Source organism: Triticum urartu, chromosome 6A (assembly GCF_056163025.1).
Source record: "Triticum urartu cultivar PI428250 chromosome 6A, HENAU_Tu73, whole genome shotgun sequence".
Lineage (NCBI taxonomy): Eukaryota > Viridiplantae > Streptophyta > Magnoliopsida > Poales > Poaceae > Triticum > Triticum urartu.
The window spans coordinates 75,339,842-75,357,787 of NC_141878.1; the positions used below are offsets into that span (position 1 = coordinate 75,339,842).

The following is a 17,946-nucleotide window of genomic DNA, read 5'->3' on the forward strand; positions in this document are numbered from 1 at the left end:
TTTTCTAATCTTCACAGATGATTTGAGAAGATATGATTATATCTACTTGATGAAACACAAGTCTGAAACATTTGCAAAGTTCAAAGAATTTTAGAGTGAAGTGGAGAATCATCGTAAAAAATAGAACTTTCTACGATATGATCACAGAAGTAAAATATTTGAGTTACGAGTTTGGCCTTCAGTTAAAACAATGTGAAATAGTTTCACTACTCACGCCACCTGGAACACCACAGTGTAATGGTGTGTCTGAACATTGTAACCGTACTTTATTAGATATGGTGCGATCTATGATGTCTCTTACCGATTTACCGCTATCGTTTTGGGGTTATGCATTAGAGACAGCTGCATTCACGTTAAAAAAAGGGCACCATATAAATCCATTGAGACGACACCATATGAACTGTGGTTTAGCAAGAAACCTAAGTTGTCGTTTCTTAAAGTTTGGGGCAGTGATGCTTATGTGAAAAAGTTTCAAACTGATAAGCTCGAACCCAAATCGGAGAAGTGCATCTTCATAGGATACCGAAACGAAATTGTTGGGTACACCTTCTATCACAGATCCGAAGGCAAATTTGCTGCTGAGAATGGATCCTTTCTAGAGAAGGGGTTTCTCTCGAAAGAAGTGAGTGGGAGGAAAATAGAACTTGATGAGGTAACTGTACCTGCTCCCTTATTGGAAAGTAGTTCATCATAGAAATCTGTTCCTGTGACTACTACACCAATTAGTGAGGAAGCTAATGATGATGATCATGTAACTTCAGATCAAGTTACTACCGAACCTCGTAGGTCAACCAAAGTGAGATCCGCACCAGAGTGGTACGGTAATCCTGTTCTGGAGGTCATGTTAATTGACCATGACGAACCTACGAACTATGAGGAAGCGATGATGAGCCCAGATTCCGCGAAATGGCTTGAGGCCATGAAATCTGAGATGGGATCCATGTATGAGAACAAATTATGGACTTTGATTGACTTGCCCGATGATCGACGAGTCATTAAGAATAAATGGATCTTCAAGAGGAAGACGGACACTGATAGTAGTGTTACTATCTACAAAGCTAGAGTTGTCACAAAAAGGTTTTCGACAAGTTAAGGTGTTGACTACGATGAGAGTTTCTCACTCGTATCTATGCTTAAGTCTGTCTGAATCATGTTAGAAATTGGTGCATTTTATGAAATCTGGCAAATGGATAAACAAAATTGCATTCCTTAATGAATTTATTTAAGAAGAGTTGTATATGGTGCAACCAGAAGGTTTTGTCAATCCTAAAGGTGCTAACAAAATATGCAAGCTCCAGCGATCCATCTATGGACGGGTGCAAGCATCTCGGAGTTGGAATATACGCTTTGATAAGTTGATCAAAGCATATAGTTTTATACAGACTTGCGGTGAAGCATGTATTTACAAGAAAGTGAGTGGGAGCACTACAACATTTCTGATAAGTATATGTGAATGACATATTGTTGATCGGAGATAATGTAGAATTATTCTGCAAAGCATAAAGGAATGTTTGAAAGGAGTTTTTCAAAGAAAGACCTCGGTGAAACTGCTTACATATTGAGCATCAAGATCTATAGAGATAGATCAAAACGCTTGATAAATTTTTCAATGAGTACATACCTTGACAAGATTTTGAAGTAGTTCAAAAATGGAACAGTCAAAGAAAGAGTTCTTGCCTGTGTTACAAGGTGTGAAACTGAGTAAGACTCAAAGCCCGACCACGGAAGAAGATAGAAAGAGAATGAAAGTCATTCCCTATGCCTTGGCCATAGGTTCTATAAAATATGCCATGCTATGTACCAGATCTATTATATACCCTACACTATTTTTGGCAAGGGAGTACAATAGTGATCTAGGAGTAGATCACTGGACAGCGGTCAAAATTATCCTTAGTGAAATAAGGATATGTTTCTCGATTATGGAAGTGACAAAAAGGTTCGTCGTAAAAGGTTACGTGGATGCAAATTTTGACACTGATCCAGATGACTCTAAGTCTCAATCTGGATACATATTGAAAGTGGGAGCAATTAGCTAGAGTAGCTCCATGCAGAGCATTGTTGACATAGAAATTTGCAAAATACTTACGGATCTGAATGTGGCAGACCCGTTGACTAAACTTCTCTCACAAGCAAAACATGATCACACCTTAGTACTCTCTGGGTGTTAATCAAATAGCGATGTGAACTAGATTATTGAATCTAGTAAACCCTTTGGGTGTTGGTCACATGTCGATGTGAACTATGGGTGTTAATCACATGGTGATGTGAACTATTGGCATTAAATCACATGGCGATGTGAACTAGATTATTGACTCTAGTGCAAGTGGGAGACTGAAGGAAATATGCCCTAGAGGCAATAATAAAGTTATTATTTATTTCCTTATATCATGATAAATGTTTATTATTCATGCTAGAATTGTATTAACCGGAAACATAATACATGTGTGAATACATAGACAAACAGAGTGTCACTAGTATGCCTCTACTTGACTAGCTCGTTGATCAAAGATGATTATGTTTCCTAACCATAGACACGAGTTGTCATTTGATTAATGGGATCACATCATTAGGAGAATGATGTGATTGACTTGACCCATTCCGTTAGCTTAGCACTTGATCGTTTAGTTTGTTGCTATTGCTTTCTTCATGACTTATACATGTTTCTATGACTATGAGATTATGCAACTCCCGTTTACCGGAGGAACACTTTGTGTGCTACCAAACATCACAACGTAACTGGTGGTTATAAAGGTGCTCTACAGGTGTCTCCAAAGGTACTTGTTGGGTTGGTGTATTTCGAGATTAGGATTTGTCACTCCGATTGTCGGAGAGGTATCTCTGGGCCCACTCGGTAATGCACATCACTATAAGCCTTGCAAGCATTGCAACTAATGAGTTAGTTGCGGGATGATGCATTACGGAACGAGTAAAGAGACTTGCCGGTAACGAGATTGAACTAGGTATTGAGATACCGACGATCGAATCTCGGGCAAGTAACATACCGATGACAAAGGGAACAACGTATGTTGTTATGCGGTCTGACCGATAAAGATCTTCGTAGAATATGTAGGAGCCAATATGGGCATCCAGGTCCCACTATTGGTTATTGACCAGAGAGGTGTCTCAGTCATGTCTACATAGTTCTCGAACCCGTAGGGTCCGCACGCTTAACGTTCGTTGACGATATAGTATTTATGAGTTATGTATGTTGGTAACCGAATGTTGTTCGGAGTCCCGGATGAGATCACGGACATGACGAGGAGCTCCGGAATGGTCCGGAGGTAATGATTCATATATTGGATGATATGGTTAGGCCAAGGGGTCAGGCCCACGGGGCTATAAGTCGGTGCAAAAGGATTTTTGCGGAGGCTAGGGGGCCAAATGCCGGAGACCCTGGCGTCTGGCCCTGGGCCAGACGCCGAGGCCCATGGCTTCTGGGCCAGACGCCAAAGATTGTGGCGTTTGGTCCTGGAGTCTGAGTGGGACTCTTGCCTTTCGGGCAAAACCGACTTTGAGGGGCAGGGCTAGCACCAAAGACACATCAAGAAACACCAAGCCGTGTGCCGGCAACCCCGTCCCCTCTAGTTTATCCTCCGTCATAGTTTTCGTAGTGCTTAGGCGAAGCCCTGCGAAGATTGTTCTTCACCAACACCGTCACCACGCCGTCCTGCTGCCGGAACTCATCTACTACTTCGCCCCTCTTGCTGGATCGAGAAGGCGAGGACGTCACCGAGCCGAACGTGTGCAGAACTCGGAGGTGCCGTGCTTTCGGTACTTGGATCGGTCGGATCGTGAAGACGTACGACTACATCAACTGCGTTGATACAACGCTTCCGCGAACGGTCTACGAGGGTACGTAGACAACACTCTTCCCTCTCGTTGCTATGCACCACCATGATCCTGTGTGTGCGTAGGAATTTTTTTGAAAGTACTACGTTCCCCAACAAACGGTTCACGCTTTTGACTGCTAGGACCGAACGGCGGCAACGGCGCCATCTAACGCCGCCTGCCGGCTGTCGGGACGGCCTGGAGTGCCACGTAGGCGAAAAACGGGCCCCATCTGTCATAAACTCACTTAACACGGCCCGATCCGCCGATCAGTGGTTTTTGCAAAACAATTACGCTAGACGTGGTGCGTTCTGTAGCGAATCTGTATCCTAGTGTTTTTCGCAAACCTAGCCCTCAAAGTGGTGGTTTTATGCAATTTACTCCACCATGGACCATGCACCACCTACTCATGCTTCTTATTCCTTCGTAGACTAGTGGACCAACATTTACCTATGTATCCCTCCCACATCCCACCTCCAAGAGAAGAATTGGTCTCTGATTTCGAAATTTCTGTACGGCTTAAACTGATGTCGAAGAAAAGAAGTTTGAAGTGAACCTTGGAAAGCCTCGTATGGCCTCGTCGATGACCAAGCCCCTTCGATGCTTTTCCTAGCACGAAATATTCAAAAGACATCAAAGTGCCAACAATCTTATTGGTATACGGCAACCTTCGCCATAAGGAAGTCGTACACCCCCTACTTCTTTGTTGCAACCATGTTACTAGCGATACCCCTACTCTTTTATTGTTTCTTCGACAACTCTATCTCAAATGTGAACTGGATGTAGCATACGGTCTAAACCGTAAGCATGACGGTGCACCTATGAGAACAAGCCTTTTAGCCCCATTGTAGACCAGGAGTGTGATAAGCTTCTATCATGGGCTCCTCTGGTTCATGGATATCCGTCACATGGATGTGAAGTGCCACATGACATGTTTCTCCGAGAAATGCAGCTGAATATTCATTATGACTTTCAACCGCTCAAACATCTATGGAAGTGCTTGTAGTTCCGATGTTTAAACTTATTCGTGCTATGTAAATTTTCAGCAACGGTCACAAAATTCAGAATGTGCACTTTTCCCTCTGAGGATGGGTCTAGAGGCTGTGTCATAAACACATGAAGACGCCACAAACATGATGTGATATAAACATGTCCAGAGCTCATAGCCGGCCACGCATCCATCCAAATAAGGCAGTGTCGATGAGTTTTGGTGCGTCACACTACAGGACTCTCGGGCCAGCCAGCGGCTCCCGCGGATGGAGAAACGTGAGCCCTCCGATTGCCGGCACGGACGGTGGCGATCAAGCGCACGTTGGCATCGAAGAGTTCAGAGCCAATTCAGCAACGCAACCAAACATGCTGTAGGGAGATCGAGACCGTGACAGCACGACGAAAGCTGCACGAGCTTTGGTACTGCAATAGCACATGTCAGTAGTAGTGCTTGTCTGGCACGTGGGCTGCTTGTCCGTTAGCTCCATCCATTGCCAGTAATGGCTGCACAGTATGTGGAAGTGGACTGAGGTTTCGTTTAATCTACTGTCAAGTCCATGAGCTGAGCTGCAAACCATCTACAAATTCATGCACTTCAACCGGTCGACTCTGTCTTCTCGCTCCCAACTCACTCTGGTCCCTCCCTCCCTTTCTTCTCCTCGATGTCCATTGTCCCGCACACCATTCTGCGCCCGTTCGGCGTGAACCCGTGCGGCGGCGGCGGCGGCTATCTGAGGCGGCACGCACGGACGTGCCTCCGCCGTGCGAGCCCCGTCGGTGCAACGAACGGGAATGAGCCGGGCGGTAGCAAGAAGAGGAGTAGGAAGAGGCCGGCGGAGGAGTCGCGGTTGGAGGTCCTTTATGATGACGGGTTCGGGAGCGTCACCATGAAGGACTACCGGGAGGCGGTGAGGGCCATGCCCAGGGACGACGGCGGGCCGCCGCGGTGGTTCTGCCCCGTGGAGTGCGGCCGGCCGGAGGTCGACAGGGCGCCGCTGCTGCTCTTCTTGCCAGGTTGGTTGGTCTCGGAGATACTGCTCAACGATATTGTTCGTTCTTGTAAGCAAAATCGATCGTGTGTCTTTCCTCTGCTCGAAGCCTAATGCTGTTTTATTTTAATTTTTTTGGATCTGAGCTGCAGGAGTCGATGGTGTTGGAATGGAGCTCATTCTGCACCACAAATCACTGGGCAAGTGAGTATGGTTTTGTTTCTATATCAAAAGAGGACAGTCAACCATTTGGAAAATACTGTCCTTTTATGCTTTAAAAAGTTGTCCATCATGATAGTCATGCGCCATACTATATTACACTGTCATTTCTTGCTTGTATGAAGTAAACCCATGATAATGGGTGTGTAGACCGGGGTGTCACATCGGTGAAATATTCTGTCAAAAAGAAAGAAGTAAACCCTTGTTTATGTTCTAATTAAACTTTTCATCTTCTTTTTATGCAGAGTATTTGAGGTTTGCTGCTTTCATATACCAGTAAATGACCGCACACCATTTGAAGGTATCGATGGAGGAATATTTCATATATTATTATTTTACATTTGCTTGACATCTCTATGCCCTCGCAAGTACTTGACCGTCTTTACTTGCTATAGAAAGACCTCAAATGGACAAATCTTAAACAAGGAGACAACGGTGTCCCATGTGTAGAGCACGTGGGGTGGTGATTGTTTGATTCTTCTCTCGCTTATCCTATGAAAAAAATAATAAAGTTAGAACATCTACAGTAGGACCTCAAACCCCTCTTAAATGGCTGTGCGGACGGCCCGGTCACTGATCGGTCAAAATAAGCGACTCAGACGAGCACCTCAAACCAGTCTCAAACGTCCGGGCTACCTGGCACCTGGCACCTGGCACCACTCATATCCAACTCCAATTTGGGGTGAATATGGCGTTGCCCGGACAAATCTACCACGTCGGATCCGGTCTACGCTGGCCCGTCCGACCTCACATATTCGTCCACATCCGATCACCAGGTCAAACCCTAGCCGCTCCACTCCAGTCCACTCTGCCCCAAGCTCCTGTCCGGTGATCTCCGACTCCGGCATGGCGGGCAGCGGATTTGACTCCGACCAGTCCGGATCCGTCGATTGGGTGTCGTCCCGTGTGGGTTGGGGGGGAGGGGTGCTATGATCGTCCACATTGCCCTCCGCCACTCCCGGGAGGACTGCGCTCGACCGACGGGGGGTCTGTCCGGCGCGAATCCATTGCATCGGTGCAACGGGCGCTCAGATCCGTCGGGGCTGGATCATCATGGTCCGGTAGCCTCCCCATCTCTGGTCCGCCGGAGTATGAGTGCTATAGGACTGGTGTGCCCGTCATGGGAAGGAAAGGATAAGGGTAGCCGGCGGCACGCGCTGTCGTAGAGGAGGAAGCCATCTGTGCCCGCATCCTCAAGAAGCGACAATGGAGGAACACGTGCGCCCTTTCCCGAGAGCAAAATCGAGCGGTCTATGCCATGGTCGGGCTGCCGACCAAAGGCGAGAAGGAGGACATCGACCGGCCGGACATCTCCGGCAACGAGCAGATTCGACTCAATCCATTTTGCGTTTTTGAGTGCTACTTCCGCGAGAAAGACGACAATGGCGCCGGGAAAGGCAATGGCTGCCATGGATGGTCTTATCCATAGCTAATATATAGATAGAACATGCTAATTTTTGGTAGTCCGATGACACGTCCTGATGTAGTAACCGGATGACTTGTGTTGCAACGTTTACGTACGTTGCATGCGTTTTGTATGGATTTGAGATTTACTAATTGAGGTGCGCGGTTGTACAAAAAAATATTTAAAGTGAAATCAGTCGCTGCCCACGGACGCGTCCGGGCATGTCTGCGGGCATTTGAGGAGGAAGATTTACCTACCGTGGCTGTAGAGTAGATGCTCTTATGCATTTCCTATGTTTATCACCGTTATATCTTACAAAGATTAGTGACTATGAGGATTCATTGTATGATCACAACAGTTAAAATACTGCTAAATTTAATATATCTTTTTTAGCTTACATCACATTTGCAAGCTTGACGCCTGCTTAATTATAATGTATACAGGTTTATTACAAATTGTGGAAGAATATGTCAAACATGAGAATGCTTTGTCGCCAAGCAGACCAATATATATAATTGGGGATTCTTTTGGTGGATGTCTTGCAATTTCAGTGGCAGCGCGCAATCCAGAAATCAACTTGGTTCTTACACTAGTAAATCCAGGTAGGTGAAATAACATTTAGCTGATCCAGATATTGATTTGGTTCTTACACTCCTGGTTTTAGAGTATTATAGTAATATATAATCTGATTTTTCAGCAACATCATCTGCAAAAGCTTCGTTGCAGGCAGTATTGCCTCTTTTGGAAGCAGTGGCGAGCAACCTTCCATTTATACATCCTCACCTTCTCAAATATTCAATGGGTATATTTCTCTTAACTTGTCAATTATGCTTATAGGTAAAATAAATCTCCATACTTAGAGTGCGTGGTGACAATTTTACTTTGACTATATATATATATATATATATATATATATATATATATATATATATATATATATATATATATATAGGGCTGGACTATTCTGTTACCGGTAACAGAATATTATTCTGTTACCCTCGCCCCCGATAAGGCGCGACGCATCCACGACCGATCCAGCCCCAATCCGACTCGCTTCCTACCGCCGGAGGCAGCCGTCGCGGGCGCAGCCGGAGCGAGAGAGCCCGCGGCGCCGTGATTGGCCGGCGACGGATCCGCCGCCGCCTCCTCGTTCCTTCCGTCGTCGGATCCATCGTCGGGGTCGTCATCCCTGCCTCCTGCCTCCTTCCGTCGCCGGATCCATCGTCGGGGTCGTCATCCCTGCCTCCTGCCTCCCTCTGTCGCCGGATCCATCGTCGGGGTCGTCATCCCTGCCTCCTGCCACCCTCCGTCGCCGGGTCCATCGTCGGAGCCGTCATCCCCGCCTCCTGCCTCCCTCCGTCGTCGGGTCTCCTTCTCCGGGGCAGTTATCCCCGCAAGGTGCTTCCTCTACGAACCTCTTCGCCAGACGTCCACCACAAGCAGGTGCTGCGTCAATGGTGCCGCCTCGCAAGAACATGCCAGTAAGACGCCCACGAGAGGTAGAAGAAGAAGACAGTACACTGGAGGTAATGTCTACTCCCCACGTTTGTGTCACTCCATCAGTTCGTCAGTCCTGCTATGAAGAAGAACCCGATGGTACATGGCAAATGCTAGCATCAGTTCATTGACACCCCTGCCACTTGATGCACGATTAGGATGTCGAGGTTACTGTCAGTGCATCTAATATGCTATCTTCAGTTCAAGTTAAAAGAAAAATAACACATATGCGTCAGTCCAGGTATTGTGACAAGGTTCAGCTACCGCTGAGAGTTGTATGTTGTTATTCCTAAGAGTACAAGTCATGTAATTGCGTCAGTTCGAACGAGTAACAAAACTGTTACCAAAAAAATATAAAATTGCTACACAATAAGTTCAGTGATACATAAGCTAGCAGTACTTGTAATGTATATGCATTGATGCACGATTAGGATGTCGAGGTTACTGTCAGTGCATCTAATATACTATCTTCAGTTCAAGTTAGAAAAATAGCACATATGCGTCAGTCCAGGTAGATAGTGACGAGAGAGTGCCACAGTTACACAGTAAGTTCAATGATACATAAACTAGGAGTACTTCAAGTGTAGTTGCATAAGTTACAGAAGAACAAATGAGAAGTCATGCATGAGTTCAATGTCCAGTTTACAAAACAATGCTAAAAAAACAGTACATCAGTACATCCGTGTTTGAACATGAACGTTCATCAGTTCGACTGAAAAACGAAACCAGATTAATCCCAGAAACTTTTGAATGTTGTTTGCAGAAGCATGCAAGGCGGCGCACGTAGCAAGCATTTCATGAGCAAAACAGATATGGGGCACCACCTGGTTGGGTAACACCAGAAATACCGCCTGGATATTTCAACAGTACAGGCAGATTTGAAGATACACTGCAATCATCAGAAGCACGGACAGGTCCTTCTATACAGCAAACAACAATGTCTGGGAATGCAAGCTTTGCCGCTACTGGGTTGCAACTAGGCCAACAATATCACCAACAACAAATGTTTTCCTTCCCCAGCGCATAAGAAGGCTTCCACCAGTCGCTCCGTCAACATCAATCATCCGTGCTGCAAAAGCAGTTGCGTTGGGAAGACCAGGGCAAAAAGACAGAAATTTTGGCCACTCTAGAAGGTTCAAAAGTACAAGATATGAGCCATATAGACAGGAGCAACATCACAATGAATCTGAGGAGAGACGTCCGTACAACGAGAGACGGAGATCTTCGTCATCGTTGCTCCCTCCAAGAGATGCATTGCTGCATGTGCCAAGGGTGACACCACCGGCGCCCATAAACCAGGGAGAACAACAAACACCAGAGGCAGCCCAGAGCTATACACATGTAAGTATCCATATAGAAAAAAAATACAAGCACAGTCCATACCATGGTGCTGTGACCACCCCATCTAACATTTTTTGTTTTGTCACTGTTGTGTGCAGCCACCTGACATTGAAGCTTATGTTCTGCCAAGGCTAGAGATGAGGTTTGAAACTTTCGAAGAAACTAAGAACTTCTACAACGTATATGCAAAGCACGCTAGTTTTGCTGTCAGGGAAGGCCCCAAGTTTAAGACCAGAGCCTACCTTTATTGCACGTGCCATGGAGTTTATGAATCAAAGGTGTCTGAAGCAAATAGACAGCGGAGCAAAACGACAGCCAGGACTAACTGCGGGGCTAAAATGAGGCTGAAGATTGAAAAGGATGGAACACTTGTCGTAAAAGAGATAGTCTGGGAACACAACCACAGGCTACAGCTCACTCCGCAAATGCTTGTCTTCTTGCACTCCCACAAAAATTTTGACAAAACAATCTTGGAGTACGTCAAGTACCTGCAGTTTAAAGGCATTGAACACGCGCAAATCATGAGCATTCTGGGCGGTGATGACCCTGGTAGCTACTTCCTCGAAATGAATGCCAAAGACCTGATTAACATGTAAGTACAAACTTGTTATCCTCCCATAAACTACCTACGTCTTTTTTCCTCTGTCAGCACAAACATATCAAGCAACGCATCACCTGACGCCAGTTCAACGTGCATTTTTCAATGAAACTTTTTATATGCAGGAAAGCAAAGAATTCAAGGATTGATGATGTGGATGATGTCCTAAAGACTGTCAACTTCTTTAGGGAGATGAAAGCTATAAACAGGGAATTCTTCTGTGACATGCAACTCGATGAGTCCAACAGAGTTAAGAACATATTCTGGGCGAACGCAAGTTGCCGAGGCGCATATCAGGACTTCGGTGACTGCGTAACATTTGACACCACGTACAAGACCAACAAGTACCATATGCCACTTGGGGTGTTTGTCGGTACTAACAACCACTTACAGACTACATTCTTTGGTTTCGCCCTGATAAGAGACGAGGATGCAGAATCATTCAGATGGCTGTTCAAGACGTTTTTAAGGTGCATGAGAGGGAAGGCTCCTACATGCATCCTCACAGGTACAACCGCGAAAACCACCCCCAACCACCACCACCACCACCCCCTACCCCAAAAATAAATAAAAGGAAATTAACACGGTAAAAAATGTTGTGTCAGTTCTATTTATATATATGCACCACCATATGCTGACCACTCCGAGTCTATTTTCTCATTACCAGACCAGTGCCAGGCAATGGCTTTGGCGATCGCAGATGTTTTCAAGAACACAATACATAAGCTATGCCGCTGGCACATTATGAAGAAGTACAGGGAACACCTCGCGTACCTATATTTCCTGCACGAGGACCTTAAGGATGAATTCACATCAATTCTCAACTGGCCCCTCATGCCAACTGAGTTTGAGGATGCCTAGAAAAGACTCATGGATAAGTACAACCTCCACGATGATGCCACAATGGTGGGCATGTGGAACGAGCGTGAGAAATGGATATCAGCCTACTTCAAAGAAATTTTCTGTGCCAAAATGACATCCACACAGCGAAGTGAGAGCATGAACTATGTGCTCAAGAAGAACTACGTAAATGAGAGACATAACCTACACCGGTTTGTCAGCCAGATAAACTCCTGCGTCAAAAGCAGGAGGCAGACAGAGAACCAGGAGACAATGGGTAACCGGGTATAGCTCTATCACTTGTCGTAAGACAAAAAATTACATGCTTACTAAAGTAAAAACTTTATTAGAAGTTTTTCCTGCGAGAAAACTAACAATTTGGTCATCATTCTTGCATCTGCAGACAGAACAAAACACGCTGACCTTCTATGGGTTTGACACCCAGATGGCAAAGCTGTACACGCGAGCTGTGTACAGCGAGATCAGAGATAGGCTAAAACTGAGCACTCTCTTCACGGCGACAGAGACGGAAGAGCCCACAAAGTACCTAGTGCGCTACAACCACCCGCAAAAACTGTCTGTGTGGGCTCAGCACGCGTTCCAGGTGGTTGCAGACCCCGTGGGAGAAACATATGAGTGCGAGTGCAGGCTATGGGACCACACAGGTGAGGACTACAAAAAAGATGTTACATACTGTACTACTTTTTTTGCAAAGTTTTTGTTCGAATGAAATGACAAAAACATGCACCTCTTCCAAAAACAAATACAGGTCTTTTCTGCGTGCATGTCCTGTGCATGATGCAGACAATTAAGGCTCAAAGCGTTCCAGAGAAATACATACTCAGGAGATACACCAAACGACCGAATATCCAGCCAACATTTGACAGAAATGACTTGAGGACAGTAGCGTCAAACAAGGCATCCCAATACTGCATTGAAAGCTCACTGCTGACGCTGAACATGAGGGTGCACAGAAAAAGCTTGAGAAGCCAAGAGCAAATGGCAAGGACGCGGGTCGTCATGGACAAACTTGAACAAGAACTCGACGCCATGCATTCTGCTCACAATGGGGGTGTCGCGGAGAATGAAGCCATTGAGCAGGATATTGCTACAATGTTGTCCGAGATGAACCATATGGGAGCTATTGACCCGTTTGAGAACGAGGAAGAGGAGCAGCAGCAACCGGAGCTTGCCCGTGTGGACACTCAAGAGCACCGACAAACTCACATGCGAGATCATGAGCTTGATGGTGCTGTAGGCGAACGACATGACAATAGCACATCCTACAAGCAGCAGCAGGAAAGGGTGATTAAACCCCCAATATTCTCAAACACAAAGGGGAGGAAGAGCAAGACGCAAGCAGCAGCCAAAAAGCCACCACGCCCCATCAAGCGTGTGGAATTTGGCCCGGACGGCAAACCCCTCGGGGTAAGGGCATGCGGATTCTGCAACGTCGTGAGCAACCATAACTACCGCACATGCCCACTCCGCACAGATGCCGCTGTCAACAAGAACAAGCAGATTGGAGCCACCCAGCTTTCTACCAATGGAGACAACACACGTAACAGCTACACTTGCCGCAAGTGTGGCAGAACTGACGGACATAATGCCCGCACGTGCAAAGTGGGCAAGGAGGTCAGTGGAGCTGAACATAAACAGGGCAAGGTACAGAGTTCCAAGCAATCAAATGAAGACGATGAAGAAGAAGAGTTTGATGAGAATGACGGCCAATCAGACGAAGACAATGAAGATGACAGTGTCGGGGGCGAGGAAACTGAAACTGACGATGAAGCTGCCAAGGCTCAACCTGGAAAGAGCGCCAGCAAGGCACAACATTCGGGGACAGTTAGGAGAAGCTCAAGACTGAACAATACATAGTGGTTATCCTGCTGCGTCAACTAAAAAATAACCGTGTAGTCTCAGTTGAATCAGCACACAATGAGGAAGCATTTCACAAAAACACTGTCGTTTACCAAAACTTATTTAGCTTTATCGTCAATTTCTCGATCAGAACTAAAGTTATTTTTTAGTTTCTGATTTGTGACCGCTGGAGTAGTGACATTATTATGTAAACCATTTGATAATCATTTTGAACGCAGTCACAAAATACGTTTGAAAAAACTTATCTGGATATATCCGACGCAAAAGGCTACTGTGAACCAGTAACTCAGGAAAAAAATATGTCAAGGAAAATTTTAAACTCTTGTAGCATATTAGTACTGATAACTATCAGTCGTCAGTACAAGGCAGAGTACACATCAGTACTGATATAATTTCTGATTTGTGCCCGCTGAAGCAGTGGCATTATTATTTAAACCATTTGATAATCCTTTTGAATGCAGTCAAAAATAAAATTGAAAAAACTTATCTTCATATATCTGACGCAAAACTATGCCTGCTCCTACAAGTCCCAATTCAGAAAGACCATCAGTACATAAAAATAATTACATCAAGCAAAATGCGAATATAATACATCCTGTACTGGTGAAAATCTAATTTATCTGTAAAAAATACTCACATGTTATCTTGATATAAACAATCCTTTAAAAAAATACGAAAATTGTTTTAAAAAAACATTAGCACCACACATAGTATCGCTGGTATTTGGTACGTTCAATTACACTTCAATCACCAGTCCGAGTACGACACTAGAGGAGTTCAGACCTCCACCAACACCGACGCTGACACGTGCAAGTGGGATAAGCAGCTGATAAGTACAGCTTGACTATACGAATCGGTGCCACAGTAAAATGCCATCATCACCACCGCAGAGACGTGCAAGTGGGGTTTTGCAGGTCAGAAGTACTGCTACACAAGACTAGCCAGTTCAACAGTAAAAACCATTTAACTTGGACGGTTAGTTCTTCCAGGCCACCACCCGCGCCACCCACTGCGCGGTTGCCACGACGAAGTGCAAACGGCGACCCCCACGACCACTACACACAAGCCCCCCGACGAACCGCCTCCCACACACCACCGTCGGCGCACTGAAAAAATACCCCATTGTCTTCCATCTCTCCCTCGTTTCCACAAACCACCATTGCCGCTTCCATTTCCACTGCACACAAACCTCCAGCGTCTCTCTCCAAATCCCACAAGTCGCCGGAGGAAGGCCATGGCGGAGGAACCGTCCGCCAAGCGTCATCATGCCGAGACGTCGGACAAGAGGAGCAACCTCGTCGACATTAACGTCCCCGGCGAGAAGCGCGACTACACCAGAACGCTCAAAGGGGTTGAGCTCCACGGCAAGGAGACGCTGGAGATCGTCTGCACCAGCGAACCAGACAAGGCCGACGAGGTGATCTCCAGGCTCTGGAGGAAGCTTGGCGGCAGGATTCGTAGGATCATCGGCGTTGGTGTGCACTACACCAACGAAGATGAACCTCCCCAGATGGCGGCAGTCCTGCAGTTGTGCGTCGACGAACTCTGCTTGGTGTACCACATCGCAGCGGCCACAAAATGGTGAGCAATCCTACTCATTTGCCCTGCATATGGTTTATCTGTTTTATTAGTACTGTATCCTGAAAATTTAATCACACTTGTTTCCCAACTAGATGTACTAGTGTGGTTTGTGAAAAGTGGATGCACTACTGCATTTTCTCAAGTAGATATACTATAAAATGTATTTTTGAACCTGATACACTGGATTACTATTTGGAAAATCTTGCGGAAGATTAAATTCTGAAGTTGATCGACTAGTGTAGTTTCTGGAGTTGATACAATAGAGTAGTCTATGTACTCGATGTATTAAAAAAGATATTTCTGAACTTGATGTAGTGAAGTATTTTCTGAATTTGATGTAATGTTATTTTCGTAAGAAAATAAACTAAGGACTTGGTGAAGCACTGGTTCTGTGTTATCCTATTTCAACAAAAGTAGACTAAACTAGTACCAATGCGGAACATACAACATTGACTGAAACTATGTATAATCCAAGAAGAAGAATAACATGATGTACTTAATTTAATTTTAGAACTTTCTTTACTAGTTTTTGAAGTACATTCATCATTGTTTATCCTACATAAACAACTACTTCATGGATTCATCACTTGTAAAACAAAACAAAAATGGATAATTCAAACATCAAAGTAATGCTAATACTCAAAATGTCTCTGCCCTTGCAGGCCCAAGCGCCTGACCGACATGCTGCAGCATGACAAGTTGTTCACATTTGCCGATTTCAGCATTGAAAGCAACAAAGAGAAGCTGAAGTTGTCCGGATGGAGATCAACCCCAACAAGTTCATCGACATTCAGCGCAAGTGGAGAGTTCCATACACCGGAAAAGAGTACGACTCCTTGACTGATGTTGCAGCCAGCGTCATCCACCCATTCTACAAAGGCATGAAGAACAAGATCAACACGCAGGAAGACTACAAACTGTGGGGGACAAGCGAGCTGCCAGACAACCTCATCGAGTACGCAGGAGTAGATGCGTACGCCGCGTATAAGTCATGGTTCATGATCGACTACATCACAGATGGTTCGGAATTTGCGAAAGAGCGGGAGTCTAACAACTTCTACGACCACCCCTATTGCCCCTTTACGGGATGAAGATACATCAGAGCCTGCCTTCGTTTTACTTCCGCTTGTGCTTGCCTTTTATCTTGTTGTTTCAAATTAGTAGTTTGCTCTTGTTGGGTTGAACCAGTATGATTATGTCGTGCTTGTCATGTTTGAACAAGTTTAGTTATGTCATCAAGTACAATGTTTTGCTTATCTCATTATATAAGTTTGGTTTGGTAGCTTCGTATGTTGTTAATCCATCATTTCAAAATTGAAAAATTAGCTTCTGAATGGAACGTTGTCGTTGCTCTAAAGTACTAGTTACGATGCAACTAATCACACAACGTTGTTCCATGTCAGTACAACTCAGTACACTTGATCGGACATTACATACTTACTACAATAAAAAGTACAAAGAAGCATCAGTCCGTAAGCGCTACTATGAATGCACTATCAGTACAACTCAGTCTACACGCAAGTACCATAGTTCTGAAAATGACACCAGAAGACACTTGAGAATAATCACAAAAACAAACACAAAAAGAAGGCAAAAAACTCAAATGAAAAAGATTACACTCACACAAAACGGACAACAGCTAGAACAAAAAGTACCAGTCCAAGTTACTGGTGTAGTCAAGTACTAGATTCAAACAAAACAAAAAAATTGACCGCCCAAGGTCAGGAGCAGGCCCTGACAATGCTAGATACTTGAACTCGAGCCCGTGGGCGAATCCCTAGTAATCCGCACGACGCAGGACCCGTCGACCAGGGCCCACAGGTCAAGGGAGCGAGCGAGCGCCGTGTATAAGCACTCAGGTAAGTGTTCAGAGGAGTTCGACTGGTGAGCGTCGGCTGCGCTTATAAACAGGTCCGAAGCCCCCTCGACTAGCGAGGTGGGACTAAACCCAGAGCGCACGCGCACGACGCACTGCACAGGCGCGCGGACGAGCTATTTGGGCCGAAAAACGGCCCAATAGCCTCTACATCGTCAACAAAACACCCCACCAAATAAGCCCAGCTATACAAACCAGAGGGCGGGACAAAAGAAATATAAACCACAAGAAAAATGTTTGTCAATTAACCTCTACAAGAAAAAAGGAAAAAAAATATGATACAAAAACAATTAACCTCTAAAAAGAACAAAACTTAATAGCCTTTCTGTTAAATGTACATAATTTAAAAGACAGAATTAAATATTACTTTCAAGTTCAACTACTAAAACTAAAAAAGTTCAAAACATATAATGTTTGTCAATTATGCTAAAAATCTTGTTTATATAAAAACTGACAAGTTCAACTACTAAAAATCTAAAAGTTCAAACATATAATGTTTGTCAATTATACTAAATTTCTTATTTATATAAAAACTGATTATTCAACTACTAAAATTCAAAAAGTTCAAATGGAATTTATTTGTCAATTCTGCTAAATTTATTATTTATATATAATCTGTCCACACCATAACGAACGATTTAGCAGATTTATATATAAACAGTGCAAACTGCCATCATCACAACCACAGAGACGTGCAAGTGGGATTTAGCAGATCGTAAGTACAGCTTGACAGGACTAATCAGTGCACCAATAAAAAACATTTGACTTGGACGGTTAATTCTTCCAGGCCACCACCCGCGCCACCCACTGGGCGGTTGCCACGATGCACTGCAAACGGCGACCCCCACGACCACTACACACACGCCCCCGACGAACCGCCTCCCACACACCACTGTCGGCG

General features: G+C 45.0%; 2 protein-coding genes and 1 pseudogene across 2 annotated transcripts; all 3 read left to right on the forward strand.

Moving 5' to 3' along the window:
• Positions 1-5,293: 5,293 nt before the first annotated feature.
• LOC125516552 (phytyl ester synthase 1, chloroplastic-like) overlaps positions 5,294-17,946 on the forward strand; it is a 32,369-nt pseudogene continuing 19,716 nt past the window's right edge.
• On the forward strand, positions 8,448-13,794 carry LOC125517233 (uncharacterized). The gene is made up of 7 exons (XM_087526667.1): positions 8,448-8,957; positions 9,692-10,269; positions 10,368-10,861; positions 10,993-11,375; positions 11,535-11,992; positions 12,111-12,372; positions 12,477-13,794. Exons 5-7 carry the CDS (start codon positions 11,738-11,740, stop codon positions 13,583-13,585), a joined length of 1,626 nt encoding a protein of 541 aa, XP_087382793.1. The 5' UTR covers positions 8,448-8,957; positions 9,692-10,269; positions 10,368-10,861; positions 10,993-11,375; positions 11,535-11,737; the 3' UTR covers positions 13,586-13,794.
• Positions 13,930-16,422, forward strand: LOC125517234 (uncharacterized). Its single transcript, XM_048682416.2, has 2 exons — positions 13,930-15,169; positions 15,832-16,422. Exons 1-2 carry the CDS (start codon positions 14,823-14,825, stop codon positions 16,007-16,009), a joined length of 525 nt encoding a protein of 174 aa, XP_048538373.2. The 5' UTR covers positions 13,930-14,822; the 3' UTR covers positions 16,010-16,422.